The 17,810-nt window shown below is 37.6% G+C and overlaps 1 protein-coding gene across 5 annotated transcripts in view; it reads right to left on the reverse strand.

Moving 5' to 3' along the window:
• MICAL2 (microtubule associated monooxygenase, calponin and LIM domain containing 2) overlaps positions 1 to 17,810 on the reverse strand; it is a 148,067-nt gene that overhangs the window by 56,466 nt on the left and 73,791 nt on the right. For 3 of the 5 annotated variants that reach the window (XM_081936846.1, XM_081936847.1, XM_081936845.1), the window contains 4 exons: positions 17,009 to 17,116; positions 14,195 to 14,381; positions 13,420 to 13,496; positions 10,980 to 11,079 (listed from right to left, as the gene is read on the reverse strand). In XM_081936846.1, the coding sequence (XP_081792972.1) occupies positions 10,980 to 11,079; positions 13,420 to 13,496; positions 14,195 to 14,381; positions 17,009 to 17,116 (472 nt within the window). Of the gene's footprint in view, positions 1 to 4,314; positions 4,530 to 6,398; positions 6,452 to 10,979; positions 11,080 to 13,419; positions 13,497 to 14,194; positions 14,382 to 17,008; positions 17,117 to 17,810 lie in introns of those variants that run through there. The other 2 variants (XM_081936849.1, XM_081936848.1) reach the window with 2 other exon arrangements.

The raw sequence follows: 17,810 nt of genomic DNA on the forward strand, positions 1-17,810 counted from the left end.
AGTACTGCACTCTAACCACTGTGCCACTGTGGTTCATGATATGAAATACCCTCAATTGGTGCCATGTAGCAGTGGCCTATCAAAAACCTATGGCTGCCATGGCTTCCTTATGCATATCTTACAAACTCTAGTCTCCTCAGCAAGCTGATATAAAATCAGAAAAAAATTGTCCCTTGAGAATGTGACCCAGCAATCTGTTATGACTGAAAATTTGATCAGTTTAGTATACTGGGGCCTTTTAAGTAACAGTAACAGAGTTGGAAGGAACCTTGGAGGTCATGTAGTCCAACCCTCTGCTCACGCAGGAGACCTGTACTAGGGATTCAAACCGCCAAACGGCCGACCTTTCTGATCAACAAGCTCAGTGCCTTAGCCACTGAGCCACCTAGTCAGGCTTTTCATATTGCAGAAAATCTGGTTACCTCAGATGGGTAAGAATAGATATGCTTCACACGTTAATTAAATCTATTGTGATGTCTGATGCAACTAGAGCAACCATCACAAGGTTTTTAGATACGTTGGGTAAGAATTATGAACCTTCTAGTTCCAACAAATCTGGAGGTCACCAGGTTGAAGAATGCTAATCAAAAGTTAGTTAATGTTGTCTTCCATTAAATACAACTTTAGTCTGATACTAGAAAAAGCATTGGCTGGAATGTTGAAATATGGTACTTTTCACCTGTTAAGAATCACAGACTGTAAAACATATGTTTGCACATCAAAACCTTGCAGAGAAATATTCATCGACATAAAGCCCATTTGATAGTGTTTAAACTTAATTAGTTACCAAAGATCACCCCTTCCTACCCCCTTTCAACAAATTAGAAGGCAGAACTCGCTGAATACAAAAATACAGGAAAATATAAAATATGTGTGAGAAATACAAGTTGCTATTAGAAATATAAATAGTCCTCAACTTATGATTACAATTGAGCCCAACATTTCTGTGAAACATTGGTTAGGTGAATTTTGCCCCATTTTATGACCTTTCTTCAGAGGTGGTATTCAGCAGGTTCTGGCCAGTTCTGGAGAACCGGTAGCAGAAATTTTGAGTAGTTCAGAGAACCGGTAAATACCACCTCTGATTGGCCCCACCCGCATCCTCTGCCTCCCGTGTCCCGGCTGATTGGGAGGGAATGGGGATTTTGCAGTAACCTTCCCCTGCCATGCCCACAAGCCAGACCACGCCCACCAAGCCACACCCACAGAACCGGTAGTAAAAGTTTTTGAATCCCACCACTGCCTTTCTTGTCCCAGTTGTTAAGTGAATCACTGCTGTTGTTAAGTGAATCTGACTTCCTCGTTGACTTGGCTTGTAAGGAGGACACAAAAGGTGATTATATCACCCAGGACACTGCAACGGTCATACATATGAGACAGCTGTCAAGTTCTCCGAATTTTGATCACATGACCATGGGCAAACTGCAATGGTTGTAAGTGTGAAAAATGGTCATAAGTCACTTTTTCAGTGCTGTTGTAACTTTGAAAGGTCTAAATGAGCTATTATACGTTGAGGACTACCTGTTAACTCTATATGATTTGGAAGTGTGTTAGAAGAACCTTTTGTTAAAAAATAAAATATGAGACTCAGGCATAAATAGTTTGGGGTGTTCTGCTGAAAGAGAAAATGAACAATATTATATGGTTTTCAAATAATAAATATGGGCTTGCAGAATAATACAAATGTAATAGAAAGTGTTTGTTAGAATAACTTCTATCAAATCAAATATAACAGGCAATTATTACTTTATGTCAAGAAGCGGTCATTGTAATGTTTCATGATAAACAACTAAGCTCACCTTTCCGGCTCTTTGACACCAAATAGCAGGACACAAATGCAGTAATAAATAAGGATTTGAAACATTTAGCAGTATTACACTAATGGCAGGTATTCCGAATGAACATACTAGCAATTTATTGTTAAAGTATAAAAAGAATCCTTCCCAAATTGTAAGTCACTTCCGAAAATCCAAGGCAAAAATGATTGTATATTTATATAACCAAAGGTTTAAGGGTGGAGATGTTAAGGTTGGGTTGGAAAAAGGGAAATAAAGTCATCGCGGAAAGAAATCCAATATACACCAGAATTATTTTCTCTACAGTGTGGTCTAATTCAGGAAAAACAATACCTAGGAGACAAAAACCTATGAATGTTTTGACAAAAAATTGATTACACAAAAAAATTAAAGCTCTCCAGATGTTTAACCACCCTATGTTGCCCTTGCACAGCTGATTCAAATAAAAGGGTTGGCACTGCACCTAGCAAAGCTTTGTAGTCTTGCAAAACCTGGGAATGGAGGTTTATTGAAAGAAAAAAAACAAGAAAGTCTTCAAAAGAAAAAACAACAACAAGAAAGTCCAGTTGCCTCCAGAAAAAGCACCTTTGGGACACCCATGACCTGGATGACTGAGAATCTCTACAGACTTTTAGGCCATTGAAAGGTTTGAACAAACAAGGAAGATCTCTCTGAGTAAGTACTGTGTGAAACTGGAGCTCTTCTAATTCGTTCTGTTGTATGGGCACTGCTTTAAGTACTTTAGTAAGTCAGTAAATGCAGTGCAAGAGATGGTAGGTCCCTTCCTCCACTAGAATGAATCAGCGATTGAGATGAACTTACACAAAGGGACGAGCAGCTCCTGTAAGCTTAATATTTAACTTCCCTCAACATTACCGTTTTGTAGACAAAGGAGTGCTCTGGTCACCCATTTTGTTTCTCAAAATAAAGTTTGGGGAAGATAAGACACTCTTATTGTAATTGAAGTGTAATCTCAGCACTTCTTTCTGGCAGGAAGGGACTGTTATGTTTGTGCTACAAAAGGGGTGTCAAACTCAAGGCCAGTGGGCCAAATTTGGCCCACTAGGTGCTTAGATCTGGCCCAGGGGGTGCCCTGGAAACAGCAAAGGACTGGCCCATGGTGCCTTTGCCAGCGAAAATAGAGCTTGGGAAGTTTGCATGCGGCCCTCCCAAACTCTGTTTTTGCTGGCAGAAAGCTGCAGGAGGCCATTGCAGCTGAAAACGGAGCTCGGGAGCCTGTTTTCACTGGCAGAGTGTTTGTGCTCTGACATGAGTGACGTTGAACTGGCCGTGTCCACCCCAGCCTCCTGAGGTCGAACACAACCCTGATGTGGCCCTCAATGAAATCAAGTTTGATACCCCTGTGATACAGGCTTGCAATACAGAAGGCCTTTAGCATCATGTTGACTAAAATTATGAAAACCCGATACCCGTTCTTCTGTGTTTTAGTTCTACAGTCAGAAGATTTCTGAATTGTGGGTCATTTGCTTAATCTATCATGAGGATCTGAGCCCTTTGAGCCTTAGTTTCCTGAACACATTTCCTGCTTCTTAAACCCAGTAAAAACTTTATTAGCACTTATCGTTGCAATTGAAACTAATCAAATTCTCTCATAGCTAAAAATGGCAGTCTGAAACTTTCATTACCTCTTTTTTAAAAAAAGAAAAAAATACTTTACTTTGATTAAAGGAAAAAGTGATCCATTTAGTGAAAGTGAAAAGTTAGAAATGTTACCAAAGCCACAATTTCTCAAAATTCAGATGAGAGTCTGCAAAAATTTGTCAGAGTATATCCTATAATTATTACACTAAAGGCTTCCATTTCCAGAGAGGAAGAAAGTGCCATAAAGTAGGTTTGAGCACAACGTTGTAAAATGTTACTACTCATACAACAAGGTCTGCAAATATCAGAGCACCCACCAGATGGTGGGGTTTTGTGGCTTCTTTCTGCCATTTAGTGGTTGCAAATTTTTTATACCGCATACAGGTAGTCTTCGACTTATGACCACAATTGAGCCCAACATTTATGTTGTTCAATGAGAGATTTGTTAAGTGAGTTTTGCCCAACTTTTCTTGCCACCGTTGTTAAGTGAATCACTACAGTTGATAAGTTAGTAACCTGATTGTTAAGTGACTCTGCCTTCCCCATTGACGTTGTGTGTCAGAACTGTGCAAAAGATGATCACATCACCCTGGAATGCAGCAAGGGTCATAAATATGAAGCACCTGAATTCTGACCACATGATCATGAGGTCATAACTGTGAAAAATGGTAATAAGTCACATTTTTTCAGTGCCGTTGTAACTTTGAATGGTCACTAAGTGAACTGTTGTAAGTCGAGGATTACCTGCACTTCAAAGTCATTTGGCAACATTTTAAATGCATTTCAGGAGGGTAAAAAGAAAGCCCACGCTGAGTGTAAGAAGCATTGTACCAAAACCAGAAAAGCAGCAAAGGTGAAACTGTCTGTCCCCAATGCAGTTTGTTAAAAAGGAAGGAAAGATGCAACAGTATTTAGGAGAATTGAATTTATTTCTTAACAGCCACATTAGAAACTTAAACATTGAATCTGTGCAAAATACAAATTTCCATGTGAAATTTTTATATACACTTTTTTTTTTAAAAAAAGAACACTCTTAACAAAAATGCTTAATTTAGTTCCAGAAACATTTTTTAAGTGACAAGGAGTAGAGGAAGAGAATTCCCACTGGTACTGTTTAAGAGATGAGTAGATCTGCAATAGAAATAAGTAAAGTAGAGAGAAAATTTTCATTCAGATGTCCTCCGTAGCCCAAACATGCAGAGAATTTTTGTTAATCACAGCAAAAAAGAAAAAAAAAGGTACCATTCTGTTAGGACACACCTGCATCCATTCCTAATCTTTCCTTTGGGAACCCGAAGGAAGAATCTTTTTAAGATCCTTCAAGTGGTATTTAAAAGCCTTCACTGATATTTTTTTCAAGTATCTTTTTTTTTTTAACATGCTAGGGAGCCACCCAATCCTTCAAAGTGGGAACTAAAGCCATCACTATAACTCCTAGAAGACTGAGGGTCAGCATATTTAAGAACAGAATTATGGTTTCTGTGTGTGCTAAGCTTTGGGTAATTCCTGATTCATTACACAACATTAAGCAGAAACTAATCATTAAAAACCAGCAAAATTTTTAACAAAATCCAAGTTGAATATTGTTCTGCGGCATCAAAGTAAGCAGGACGAGTGGTATAAATTTCTAAAAATTCGGAAGCCAAGAAAAATGGATTTTGTTTAGCATACTTAAGAGACTAAAATCAGTCTTTGGAAATAGGAACACGAAACATAGTTGGACGAGAAAGAATTTTAATAGCATATGATTGAGTTTGGGATTCTCTATTCAGAAAGTATCAACTAAGACTAAGTCATCTGCAGTGCTTTTTTCCCTTGCTTCTTTGTACTATCCATTACTTTTATGAATCATACAATCAGACTAATTCCTTCCAATTCCAGAATATTTAGAATTATTCTCCTCCTGAACAAGCAGAGAAATCCTTATTTCTATTCTCAACCCTATCAATAATTAAAATAAACCTGGTGTATTATCCAGCTCTGTTCCATCCTTTCAGGCTTAATAAGGATGGGAGAAGGACAGGAAAAAGAGCCAATTGTAAACAAGAGAACCCACTAGCAAAAGGCAGAATTCTTTTTCTTTTTCTTATGAAAATAGCCTTGTCTCCTAGAGGGAAAACACACATCTTTTTCTTGCAAATACAGTTTCTCCTCAGGATAGGAATCGTAATAATGTCTTTCTGTTTCAATGTTCTGAGAGACCATTTTGAGAAAAGTAAAACAATATATTACCCCAGGCACTGTATTCAGTGTTTAAAATATGTTTCATAATAGCTTTCTCAATTCTCAGTGAAAAGAAGATGAAACAGGTTTGGGAGGGGGAATACATGGGGGGGAGGGCTGTTCTGTCTGTTTTGTCCTTTGGGCCTTTAGATTTATAAGCAAAAGCTTGCACAATATGTGAATTATGCTGATGTCACAGCAGCATGATACTGTATTTCAGATAAATGCACTAAAATTCCTTAAGAAATGAAATCTGTGTCTTTCCATTTCTAGACTTGACTTAAATCTTTGTATTTGTACCAAATGAATGTTAAGAAACAATCAAGGATTCATGTTTTAAGATTACTTTCAATCTAGTTATTGTTACAGTGATTTGTAAAACTAAAAGGCCGTTTCCCTAATCATTTCCTCCCCCTAATATTTAGTAGACCAAGAGCTACAGTTTAAGAAAATGCAGATGCAATTTGAGCAAAACTTTAATTGTTGTAAAGAAGGAATTTAAAAAACCCCATAGAATTGCCTTATGATTAAATTTAAATAATTTCTTTTAAAAAATAAGTTTGGATGCAAAGATAAGAACTGCAATGCAGAGAGGGAAAACTTGGAAAGAAGCAAGCCAGAAGTTTTGGACTGTAGTTACAAAGCAGGGTAAGTGACCATGCATATTCTTATTTTGTATTTAACACACACTCCTCTAGTATGTTTAAGCACTAGTAGGGAGTATTAGGCATTCATTGCAACATGGAAAAAAAGAAGCATAGAGAATAGTAATCTTACACCAGAAATGGTTCAGCCAGTGAGGGGCTGTAGCACTGGAATGTTGAAATGAACTAAAAACAATGTAAAATATTGGAAAAAGAAAGTAGTCAGAACAAGCTAACTGTAAATCTTTGATTACATAGCACTAGATACATTGCATTGATACTGTAAGGTAGAACAAATGAACAGTAATTATTTCTGATCAGCCAAAAATATTAAATAACCACATTTATTACATTTCAAGTATCAATTAATAGTAGTTATCAAAGACTCCTTGAAATAGCAACGGACTTCAAACAATCAACTTCAAATTCTGCTTTTATCTGAGACTGAATTTGGATTTACATGTAAAATATATTGGTCACATCTTCTTTTTTAACCCCAATGCCCCTAAAGCTTCCCTAAGAAACCTTCATTGAATATGCAAATGACAAGGAAGTAACAAAATACCGTAGCCAAATAGAACATGGTTATTTGTGTACATGTGACTGGACATAACTCAAAAGAAAATTCTGGCCTTTTTACAGTGATCCAAACACTTTGGGAAATAGTTCAGAAATAGTCCCCTTTAGAGTGAGATAAACAACTGGATAAACAAAATTGTATTGTGTAATGATTATCAGCGGCTTCAAACAGTGTAAATGGACCCTCCTTTTCTATCCATTGCTTTCAAATGATTAGATAATACTGGGAGCGTTTGAAGAGTTTCATTTGTGATAAATTTTTGATACACAAAACAGTTGAAGTTGTAATCATTAACTAATGATTGTACAACTATCAAGTCAAATTGTAGAGAAATAAAATATGAACATAATTTAATATTTTTTTAAAAATGTAAGATACACTGAAGCAAGCTGTGCAAAACATATTTGTGTTCTATTACTTCTTCACCCTTGAAGTTGCCCTAAAATCATTCATAGGTTTTGGGTGTACATTGGCCACTCTGACGCTTCATTCCCTGAGTCTGAAAATATGCAATAGCTGAATTGCAAGAATGGCAGCAGATATATATATCTGCAGAGTTGTATCCATCAGCCAGCACAAGATGCTGCTAGATCAAATTTCCCTTCTCTTACACCTTCTTAAGTGAGAATTGGAAACTCTGAAAAAGGCGTTGGGGGGGGGGGGGAAAGAACACCGAAAACTGTTGCATAAGCAGAAACTGTGTGCTAGGGGGACCTTAAAATAACTACAGAGAAGTTTAGTGTGTGTATGTTTGTATGTTTGTGTGTGTATATCAGTGGTGAGTTGCAGGCGGTATGCCCTGGTACAGGTGTACCGGGGCCTGCCCGGAGCACCGGATACCGTTCTGGTACAGTGCTCCGGAGGACCCACCCGCCCGCCTGAGCTCCTTACTGGTCTTTTAAGTCTTTGGTGCTTCCGCGTACGCCGTGTACAGTGCCTGCGCGATGCTCGGCTGAGCAGCTGGAGCGTTGCGGAGGCTCGCGGAAGGGGTAAGACGCATACATAGGGTGCATCAGTAAGTGACCTTTACAAGTCTATGTGGTTGGCTGCTCTCTTCTAAAGAATACCAAGAAAAACATGGCAATCGGGGAAAAGGAAATTCAGTGATGCAGCTGCAGGTATATTGAGACACAGTAAGACTTACATTTGTAACCCCAGACTAACCTGAATGGTTGTCAAATACCATCTTACTCTGCCTGGACAAATCAGTGGCCGCACCATAGGAAGTACAATTGTATGGCAAGAAGAGGGTAGGTAGAGTAGCCTCAAAAGTCTAGTCATGTGAAAGTTGGAAATACTGTTTACAGCTTTCCTACCTCTGCTGCTCATCACTGCAGAAGAGAGGTGATCAGACAGCCTTGATCCAAGGGGTAGAGGTTGGAGACCCAACAAGCCTTTGCATTGTTAAAAGAAGCCTTGTTTCTTGGTACAGCAGTAACCCGAGTTTCCACAGGCCATACTGGCTTCTAATAATACAGCTTCCTTTTCCACCCAGTTCTTCCCTGGATCTAGTCCCTTGTCTATGGCTCATCTGTTAGATGATGCACATTTTGGCATGCTTCTTAGGAATGGAGCACCTAAAAGCACCATTGTGCCTAGACAAGCTAGCAGCAGAACCGAGTTCTCAGTGGGTTCTGGCTTTCTGTGCACCTGATGACACAATTACTATTATAGCGAGGAGGAACTCATTGGTTTTATTCATGGAGGGGTGTCACACAAACCCCTTTACTGTTTCAGGGGGTTCACAATATCACAGCATTTGAGTAGGACCACCTAAAATTCTTACATGCAAGCAAATCATTAACAGAGCAAAAATTAACCCTCTTTTTAAAATAAATTTAAAAGCCTCTTTTCACCATCATTGTTCATTTAATTAAAGATTATTGTCATGTACTGTGCTTAGCACTACATCTCTCAATTCCAATGAAATGAATAGGACAATTTTCCAAGTAAGAATCTATGAGACTGAAGGGTGAAAATAGAACAGCATGTATATTTCAAAATAATTCCAATCTACCAGTTAATCCTTTAACAGGCTGGCTCTAAATTAAATCTTTATTTATGGGTTTCATGAAGTTGTTTTTATTCTGTTTAATGGTAAGCTGACATTACATTATGCAAATACCGTATATTTCAGAGTATAAGACGCACCGGACTATAAGACACACCAAAGTTTTGAGGAGGCAAATTTTAAAAAAAGTTTTTGCACTTTGCAAACCTCCCCAAAACAGCCTGTTTTTTTTTGCAAAAATGGCCCTGTGTTTTTTTTAAAGGGCATGAATAGCCCTTAGGAGGGTTGTAGAGTGTTCTGGGGAAATGGGCCTAAAACAGGCCCATTTTTGTCAAAAAAAGGGCATTAGGAGTGCTCCTGGGGGCTGGGGGGCAAAATTGAGCAAAAAATGGCCCATTTTTTGTTTATTTCTGCCCTCCCCAGCTCCCAGGAGCTCTCCAAAAGCCTCCTAAAAGCTATGCACGGCCATTTTGGTGAAAGGGTGGGGTTTCATGAGGCAAAAAAATACTGTATTCAGTGTATAAGATGCACCCAGATTTTCAGCCTCTTTTTTGAGGGAAAAAGGTGCGTCTTATAGTCTGAAAAATACGGTAATATTTATGTAATTGAATAGCTGCAGGATGGGTATAGAGAACCAGACATATATTCCAGAAGAGCTATTCTTTTATCAGACAAAAATCAAATTGGTTTCAGTTTCAGAAGCTATGATCATCTGAACCTTTTATAGAGTGTACAAGCTTCATAGTTGGACTTTATTTTTCACAGCTATTTCCCAAGACTTTGAAGAAGCATGTATTCTTCAAAGATAAATTGGGGCAATAAGACAGTCAACTAAACAGATCTTATTAATTATTTTTATCTTAAATTTATCCACAGATGTCTCCTGTGTAAATCGTCTATAATGGCAAAATAAATTTAACGTCCTATACCTTTTCTTTTATCAAGTGACTATACTATAATTCTCAGCCATGTCCTAATTTCTATGAGACCCTATGGCGTCAAAAAAAATCTATGAAGTCAATAACAGAAACTGAAACATTCTCCCTCTTTCTCAAATTATTCCATTTTTATACTATTCTGATCCTTATAACTTTCAAAAGTTAGATTGAGAAAAAGTAATTTAACATAGATACATCTTACCTTCCATATCAACTCTAGGTCATCTCTAATATAAATTAACAAAATTGCCCCTTGATTTGAGAAAAAAAATAAATATAGGCTATTGTACTTTGGTTTACTTTAATTAGTTAATGCCTAATATTTACTCTTTGAATTCATTCATAAATATTACAGAAAATGCCCAGTGTTCACAAAGGGTCTGTCAAAGAGACGTCAATACAACTATTATGGGCTAAGCATACATTGGAACCTTTAAAAAAAACCTAATGCAGACAGTAGCCCCATAGATAAAGCAAAAGGTAGAAAAAGTATGTGCCACATTCAGTTTTCAAAAAAAAACTCCACATAGTAAAAATTTGCTATTGCCCTATGTATGAAAGTTCTTCCTTTCACAGTCATTAAAATAAGAATATCAAAATGTAAACATAGAGGAATATCTGTTTTTTAACTAGAAATAGATCCGTCATGTAATTTAAAAAAAATCTATAAACTATCCTTCATAGCGTCTCCATGGTCGGGAAATGAATTTGGACACTAACATTCATGATCCAATAATAATAATAATAACAATATAAAGAAATGAATGATTTTATAATTGCACCATGGAGCTCTGGGCTCATTAAAGCACCTCCTGAATTGAAATATTTATATTTGTGCAAAACCCCAAAGCTGTTTGTTTTGGAAATCTGAAAGGCACAACCAAGATTCAGAAGAATTTCAAATCTAGAAAAATTTCTTCAACAATTCAAGCATATCCTCATATGACAAGTCCACTTCCCCGTAAAAATTGCCAAGTAGCTCCTGAAGCACAAAAAAGAATGGCATGCTAAAGCTTAGGAGTTCATACAAGTAGATATAGTTGTATGCATTGTCCCTGAAATGAAGTCTGGTTGCGTGCAGGACACCATGCATCCAGTTAGAGAGGCGTCTTGGAAGGTCAAGCAGATCCCTGGTCACCTTAAGAGGCCAGCATAGAGCTTTCCCAAAGAATGAAGGCAGGATACCTGGCGACCGGTCTTCTGAGCTGCTACTAGTAGCAAAAGCACTTTCTGAGCTAGTTTCTTCACACATGGGTTCTTGATGCCTCTGAAATCCTGCTTCCTCCTTTAAAGAGAAATAGATTAATAGGATGTTCATCTTCAATATTTCAAATATAAAGAAAAACATTTATTTTCTACATTTGTGCCCTGCCATGATTCAGAGACTCTCTAGATCAGCGGTGTCAGACTCAATTTTATTGAGGGCTTCATCAGGGTTGTGTTTGACCTTGGGGGGCTGGGTGGGCATGGCTAGCTTGACATCACTCATGTCGGGGGTGCTTGTAGTGGGTAGGCCTGGGAGCATCCATTGTTTCTAGCGAGATCAGGGAGAGTGCCAAACCCTTGTCCTCCAGAGGAGCCTCGCTGTCCCTCTCAGACCCTCTGCAACCCTCTGTGTTTTGTCTGCAAAAGCTTCTTGCAACCCTCTGCCAGTAAAAATGGAGCTTGGGGGGACCATTTTTTCCTGCAACGGCCTCCTGCAATAGTTTGCCAGTGAAAATGGAACACAGCCCTCATGAGCTCTGTTTTCGCTGGCAGAGGTACTGCAGGCCACTCCTTCACTGTTTCCAGAATGGCCCTGTGGACCAGATCTAAGCACCCCTTGGGCTGGATCTGGCCCACAGGCCTTGAGTTTGACACTCCTGTCTAGATTGCAAAATATTTCTTTGCAAGGTAATCTCCAAAATACAATCTATTTTATGTCAGTGCTTCAACTTAGAAAAGGATCACCCTGATGGCCAACTAACTCCAAAATAAGTAAGGGAATATTTTCCATTGAGTTCAAGTTAAAAGTAGATCTCAATTTTCAGAATCAAGGTAGACATAAAGATCATGATCTTTTTTCCCTAGTGTCTTTTTCAAAAATACTAATAAAAAGCCTTAGAGAGGCTGCAAGAAAGATAGAATGAGAATGCAAAAGGTATTTAATACTTTCTCATCTTGATACATAGAAAAAAATGGCAGCCCAGGGAAAGAAAGCATGTAATTGAGGGTAGTTTCTTTCTTGCTTATCATCATATGCACCACATTTTCCAGTCAAAATTGAAAAGGCATTAGAACAGGGGTGAAATTCAGCAGGTTAGTAGTGGAAATTTTGAGTAGTTCGGAGAACCAGCAAATACCACATCTGGCTGGCCCCAGAGTGGGGTAGGAATGGAGATTTTGCAATATCCCTCCCCCAGGAGTGGGGAGGGAATGGGGATTTTGCAGTATTGTTCCCCTGGAGTCAGGTGGGAATGGAGATTTTGCAGTATCCTTCTGTTACACCAACCAAGCCAGGCCCACAGAACCGGTAGTAAAAAAAAAATTGAATTTCACCACTGCATTAGAATGTATTTGATATGAGTAGGCTAGGAAAATAACAGCTGGGCTTGTTAAAATAATGGAACCATCAGAAATCTAATTGGTGCTTTGAAGTCCAAATAACAATCATTTGCAATGTCACTGCGTTAAATTGTTTGCTAGCCTGAACTGACGAACTGAAACCAAAATAGTTACTGAAAGAGTTACTGCGCAGGTCATAAGGTCTTATCTGACAATGAGGGTAGAACAAGAAGCAATGGGTGGAAACTAATCAAGGAGAGAAGCAATTTAGAACTGAGGAGGAATTTCCTGACAGTGAGAACAATTAATCAGTGGAACAGCTTGCCTCCAGAGGTTGTGAATGCCCCAACACTGGAAGTCTTTAAGAAGATGTTGGATAGCCATTTGTCTGAAACGGTATAGGGTTTCCTGCCTAGGCAGGGGGTTGGACTAGAAGACCTCCAAGGTCCCTTCCAACTCTACTATTGTATTGTATTGATGTACTGCGCATGCTTAACATGTTTATTACTTCACACATTCCAGAGATTTCTCTTCCCTTTTGATCTTTGTCCGTCTACCAGGAAACTGGGAGACAGAATTGCTTCTTCCAAAATGTAACAATTAGATAGTTTTGTTTTATTTTCCATTTCTTATTTTTGTATTAAAGCTTGTTTTTTCATTAGAATATGTTTTCCGGAATTTTTATTTCTTTTTTTGCACCTTAAAGATAATGCTGTTTGGAAACAGCCGCGATCTAAGACCTCATCTAGTTCAGGGTGAAATCTTCCCCTGACATGCAATTCTTACATATTTCAGCTCCTCCTCTTCAGCACGTAGCACGAAGACGTATGATATAAATGTTTTAAAGCTAGGGTGGCCCACAGACTGAGCGAAAATGTCTCTGAATGTATCAGTTCAATTCTGCTGAGAGAGACATTTTGGATAGCCAGTGATCACCCATGTAATTCAAGTGCAGAGGAGTTTCTGATAGAATAACATAGATAGTTACTCTTTTATGTATCACTTCCAATGAGCTGGAATTTGTCTCTTTATAATCTTCCTACTCTCTGTCATACTTTAGTAGAAATATATATATATATACCTTTATTTCCACTCTCTTCTTTCTGTGTGTATTCTTTGTTTTACATTGTGCAAAATGAAGCTTGCAGTAAAAATTACCTGAAAAATAAAAGGAATGCCATTAGATTTTGTCCCTTCCCCCAGGCAATCTGTCAGTTAGTAAACCCGAAAGATGGAATAGGGGAATGTAGAGGTAGTATACCTTCAAATTTAAGTTATTTTAAGTGACTTTGTTTAAAACCTTTTGGAAAGCAGTGCTTTCATTAAAAAAAGTCCTTTATATGAAGATTTATTACCTTATTCTAGCAACTGAATGATCTTATCTTGGGATACTGAGGCTTTGGCAAAGCGGCTAAAATACATGTGTTATTTTTGCTGTTGATAATGAAGACGCTATCCTTGCTTGGTTTCATATAACCTACCCTTTACCATTTAGTTTAACCTTCTCTAGGAACATACAGTCAAAATATGCTTAGGGTACATCGTCTTGACATCAATATGTAACTATTTCTGAGGGGTCCTTGATGCTTTCTGGGCTTGGTTGTTTCCTTGCCGATGTTTCCTTACCTAAACTAGATAGCATCATCAGTGCTAATCCTACTATCCGACTATATAGTCCTTCTAGTCCTACTATCAGTGTGATAAACACTGAGGATGTTACCTAGTTTAGGTAATGAAACATCTGCAATAAAACAACCATCTCAGAGAGCATCAAGGACCCTTCATTTCAACCCTGAGCTACAAATATTCTCCTTTATCGATAAATCACAAAATACTTTATTGTAGATTTGCATTACCTTCTTCTGCATCAAAGGTATATGTAGCTAGGCGGAGAGTGGTTGCACATATGACACATTTGAAACATTCTCGGTGGAAGAAGTGGCCTTCTGCGCTCAATTGTTCCATGACATAAACTCTTTTCTTACAGAAATAGCAGGTTTCGCTTCCACCTATTGTCTGAGGAAATTCTCTTTTCAAAGATCCCTATTGAAAAAATTTAAGACACATTGGTAATATCTGAATAGCATTTGTATAACTGTTTAATTTCACCAGAAAAAAGTTCTTTCAGAAGGAAAACTAAGAGTTTAATCAAGAACAGGTTCTTCTGATTTGCTTGACGATGATTTATATTGCTACTTACATTTTTTTAAAAAATCAGAGCTGTTTTATGTTATTTTGCTTTTTCTTGCCGATTAGCTAAATTCTACATCCTGGCAATATACTGTATGTTTAAAAAGTATACAGGTAGTCCTCAACTTACCACCATTTGTTTAGTGACCATTTGAAATTATGTATGACTAGTATTGTAGCATCCCCACATGGTCACAATTTGGACACCTGGCAGCTGGTTCCATTAATGATGGTTGCAGTGTGTTGGGAGTCAGGTGATCACTTTTTCTGACCTTCTGACAAGCAAAGTCAATGGGGAAGCCAGATGTGCTTAACAACTGTGTTACTAATTTAACAAATGAAATGATTCACTTACTATTGGTGACAGGAAATGAGGCAAAATTCACTTAACAACAGAAATTTTCAATTGTAAGTCAAGGTCTACCCATAGTGTCATAGCAAACCATGCATTTAGTGGGCTGTGTTTAGACTGCTACCATATAGAAGTAGAAGTAATTCATTGGGAGAGGTGAATTCCTACCGGTTCGACCGAGTAGGTAGTAACTTGGCCTGCCACGCCTCAGAACCGTTTTTTTCGGTGCCGCCATAGGTGGCGCCATCTTTTTTTTTTTAGTACTGTGATTTTTTAGTACTGTATATGCGCGCATAGCACACATAGCACTCATAGTGCACATCAAGTGTACATGCGCAGCATGTCCCTGAGCGAGCCGATAGTAGGTAGGCTAAATGGTGGAGCAGGCTTTCCATATGTGGTGTGAGTGCCCGGATGAAGCTATCTACAGCTAGGGATAAGACCTTGGCAATAGAAGAGCCAAAAGCTCTGGAATTAACTCCTACCAGAAGCCTAATCAGCCTCTTTGAAATGTTGCCAGGAAAAATCTTAAAACATACTTTTATGTTCCCACTTTCTCTCCACAGTAATTTGCTGGCAGATTTTAATTGCTGGTGCCATATTTTATGTATTTTCAGCTACTTCCTGGTTTAATATGTAATGTTTTTGATGCTTGTTCAGGACATTAGATGGCTTTATTAAGTTCGTATGGTGAAAGATTTTTCAAAATTAATTTTTGGTGCTGGTTCTGTAACAAGTTACATCTTCTAATTATCTTGGATGACCCAGCAACATAAGGTTACCTTTCACAGCAACTTTGTAGTACTTGAATGGATGATCTCGAGGTCTCTTTTCAGTCTCCAGTTCACTATAGAACAATTGACAAGGCAAACATCCATTTTGATGATTTGTCTCACCTACTACACTGATAATTAGGGACTCACTGCTCCCGGGTCAATATGACCCAAATCTTCAGGTTGGAGACATGGTCTTGCCAACAAATGCCAAGGCTGGAGTGGAGGGCACGAAATTTTTCCAATTGATTGATGTGATGGACTCAGTACCGAGTCCAGGATTCACATCCGTATACGAGGGAAAGAATAATGATAGTTTCTGTAGACTTTCAGCTTTGTGGAGATATAGACCTTGTGTTGTTAGATCACTCTGTTATGCATTTGACAAGAGCCTGGATGCAGTCAAATTCTTTGTTCAAAGACCCATCCCAAATATTCGAAGCTCTTTACATTTGTCTGCTGAGTGTCATCTGCAATGACTTTTGGTTCTATAGGTGGTATTTGGTACAGGTTTGTAAAGTACTCCCGTCTTTTTAAGGCTATGTTCAAATACAGAATGTGTTGTATGCTCAACATACTGTATATAAAATAGCTAATTAACTAATCTTCTTCAGATTTTCAGTATCTTTATAGAAATAGAATTATGCACATATATAGACACAAATAAAAAGCACTACTTCCAATTGTCTTAATGTGCTAGACTAGAGTTGGGGAACAACAATGTTTTTCATATTTTATTCAATATAATATAGCTCATTTTAATATTATCATTTATATTATATTCTGCATATCTGTATAAACTGAAAATATAGGCACAAATGCTGGCTCTATCCATTCAAATTAATTTTATAAATATTTGCTTTGAAAGCCTCTTGTTAAAAGGCAGATGATTTGTAAAATCTGAGAATAAACTATTTTTGATAGAAAAGTGGGATAGAGATATTTTAGCTAACTGAAAAAAGGGAAATATTTTCTGGAATTGCAAGCACATATTTTTGAAATCCGACTACATGAATGCGCGCGCGCACACACACAGACACACACACACACACAGACACACACACACACACACACACGGAACATATTAAATGTTATCAGCAAAGTCTAAATTACTTTGGGCTACTTACGCTACATCTTATTCAAAGTACAATACATATAAAGCGACTCAACATAACCAGGGAAACTATGCATAATTCAGCATTTTGATGGGCTTTGGAAAAGTCAATACTGTTATCTATAAAAAGGCTCCATTGTTTTCAATCCTTCAAAAATGGATACATTTAATGGATAAGATATTAACATTATCATCTTCATTATAACGAGTTGCACTCAATTATGTGTGGGTTAAGGCTTACCAATTGCAAAGATGCAGATAATGGATTAGGCTTGTGATCATTCCTGTATAGATTGACAAGGATTTGTGCTACAGCATCTATTCCATGAGACACCTTCCCTACTGTCATCTAGTATTTAACAAGGCCCGAAGAAGGGGAGAGGAAAGAGAAAAGGTGGAAAATGAAGAAATCTTGTCTTAGAAATTACAATTTAAGGAAAAGCAAAGAAAAGAAAAATAGTGAAGCAAAGGTGTACAAGCTTAAAGTAAAAAAAGAAGAGAGCTTAATTACAGAATGCCAACCCCACATAAATTCTAAACATTTATCCCTTACTATGTAAAATTTAAAATCTGTATAATACCATATATTGGCAATCTGCCACATCTTTAAAATCTAAGATTGTATGAATATCTTGAACAGATGAATTTGTGTATATGCATACATTCAAGCACACTCTTCTTGACACATAAGGCTAGAGAATTAAGTGAGAGCTGCATTTAATTCTGGGCAACTTGTTAAATGGCAAATGAAATAATGAAGGTAAAATATTAAAGCAATGTTAGTGATAATATTACAGTTGCCAACACATATTCCTTTTGACTTCTCAAAAAAAGGAATAGGGACTTTTAATAATTTGCCTTGTAATGCAAACATTTACAATTATTATACCAAATAAAAATGCAAGAAGTATTTTGTAAAGGGAAGCATTCCTGATGAATGTGCTTAAGCATGTTTTCAAAAATGCACGAATTATAAATAAAGGGTAAGTTAACAACACCTGTTTTTGATCCTTTGAAGCAAATTATATCTATTGACACTATTC

The sequence above is a fragment of the Natrix helvetica genome, assembly GCF_964273705.1.
Source record: "Natrix helvetica genome assembly, chromosome: 1".
Lineage (NCBI taxonomy): Eukaryota > Metazoa > Chordata > Lepidosauria > Squamata > Natricidae > Natrix > Natrix helvetica.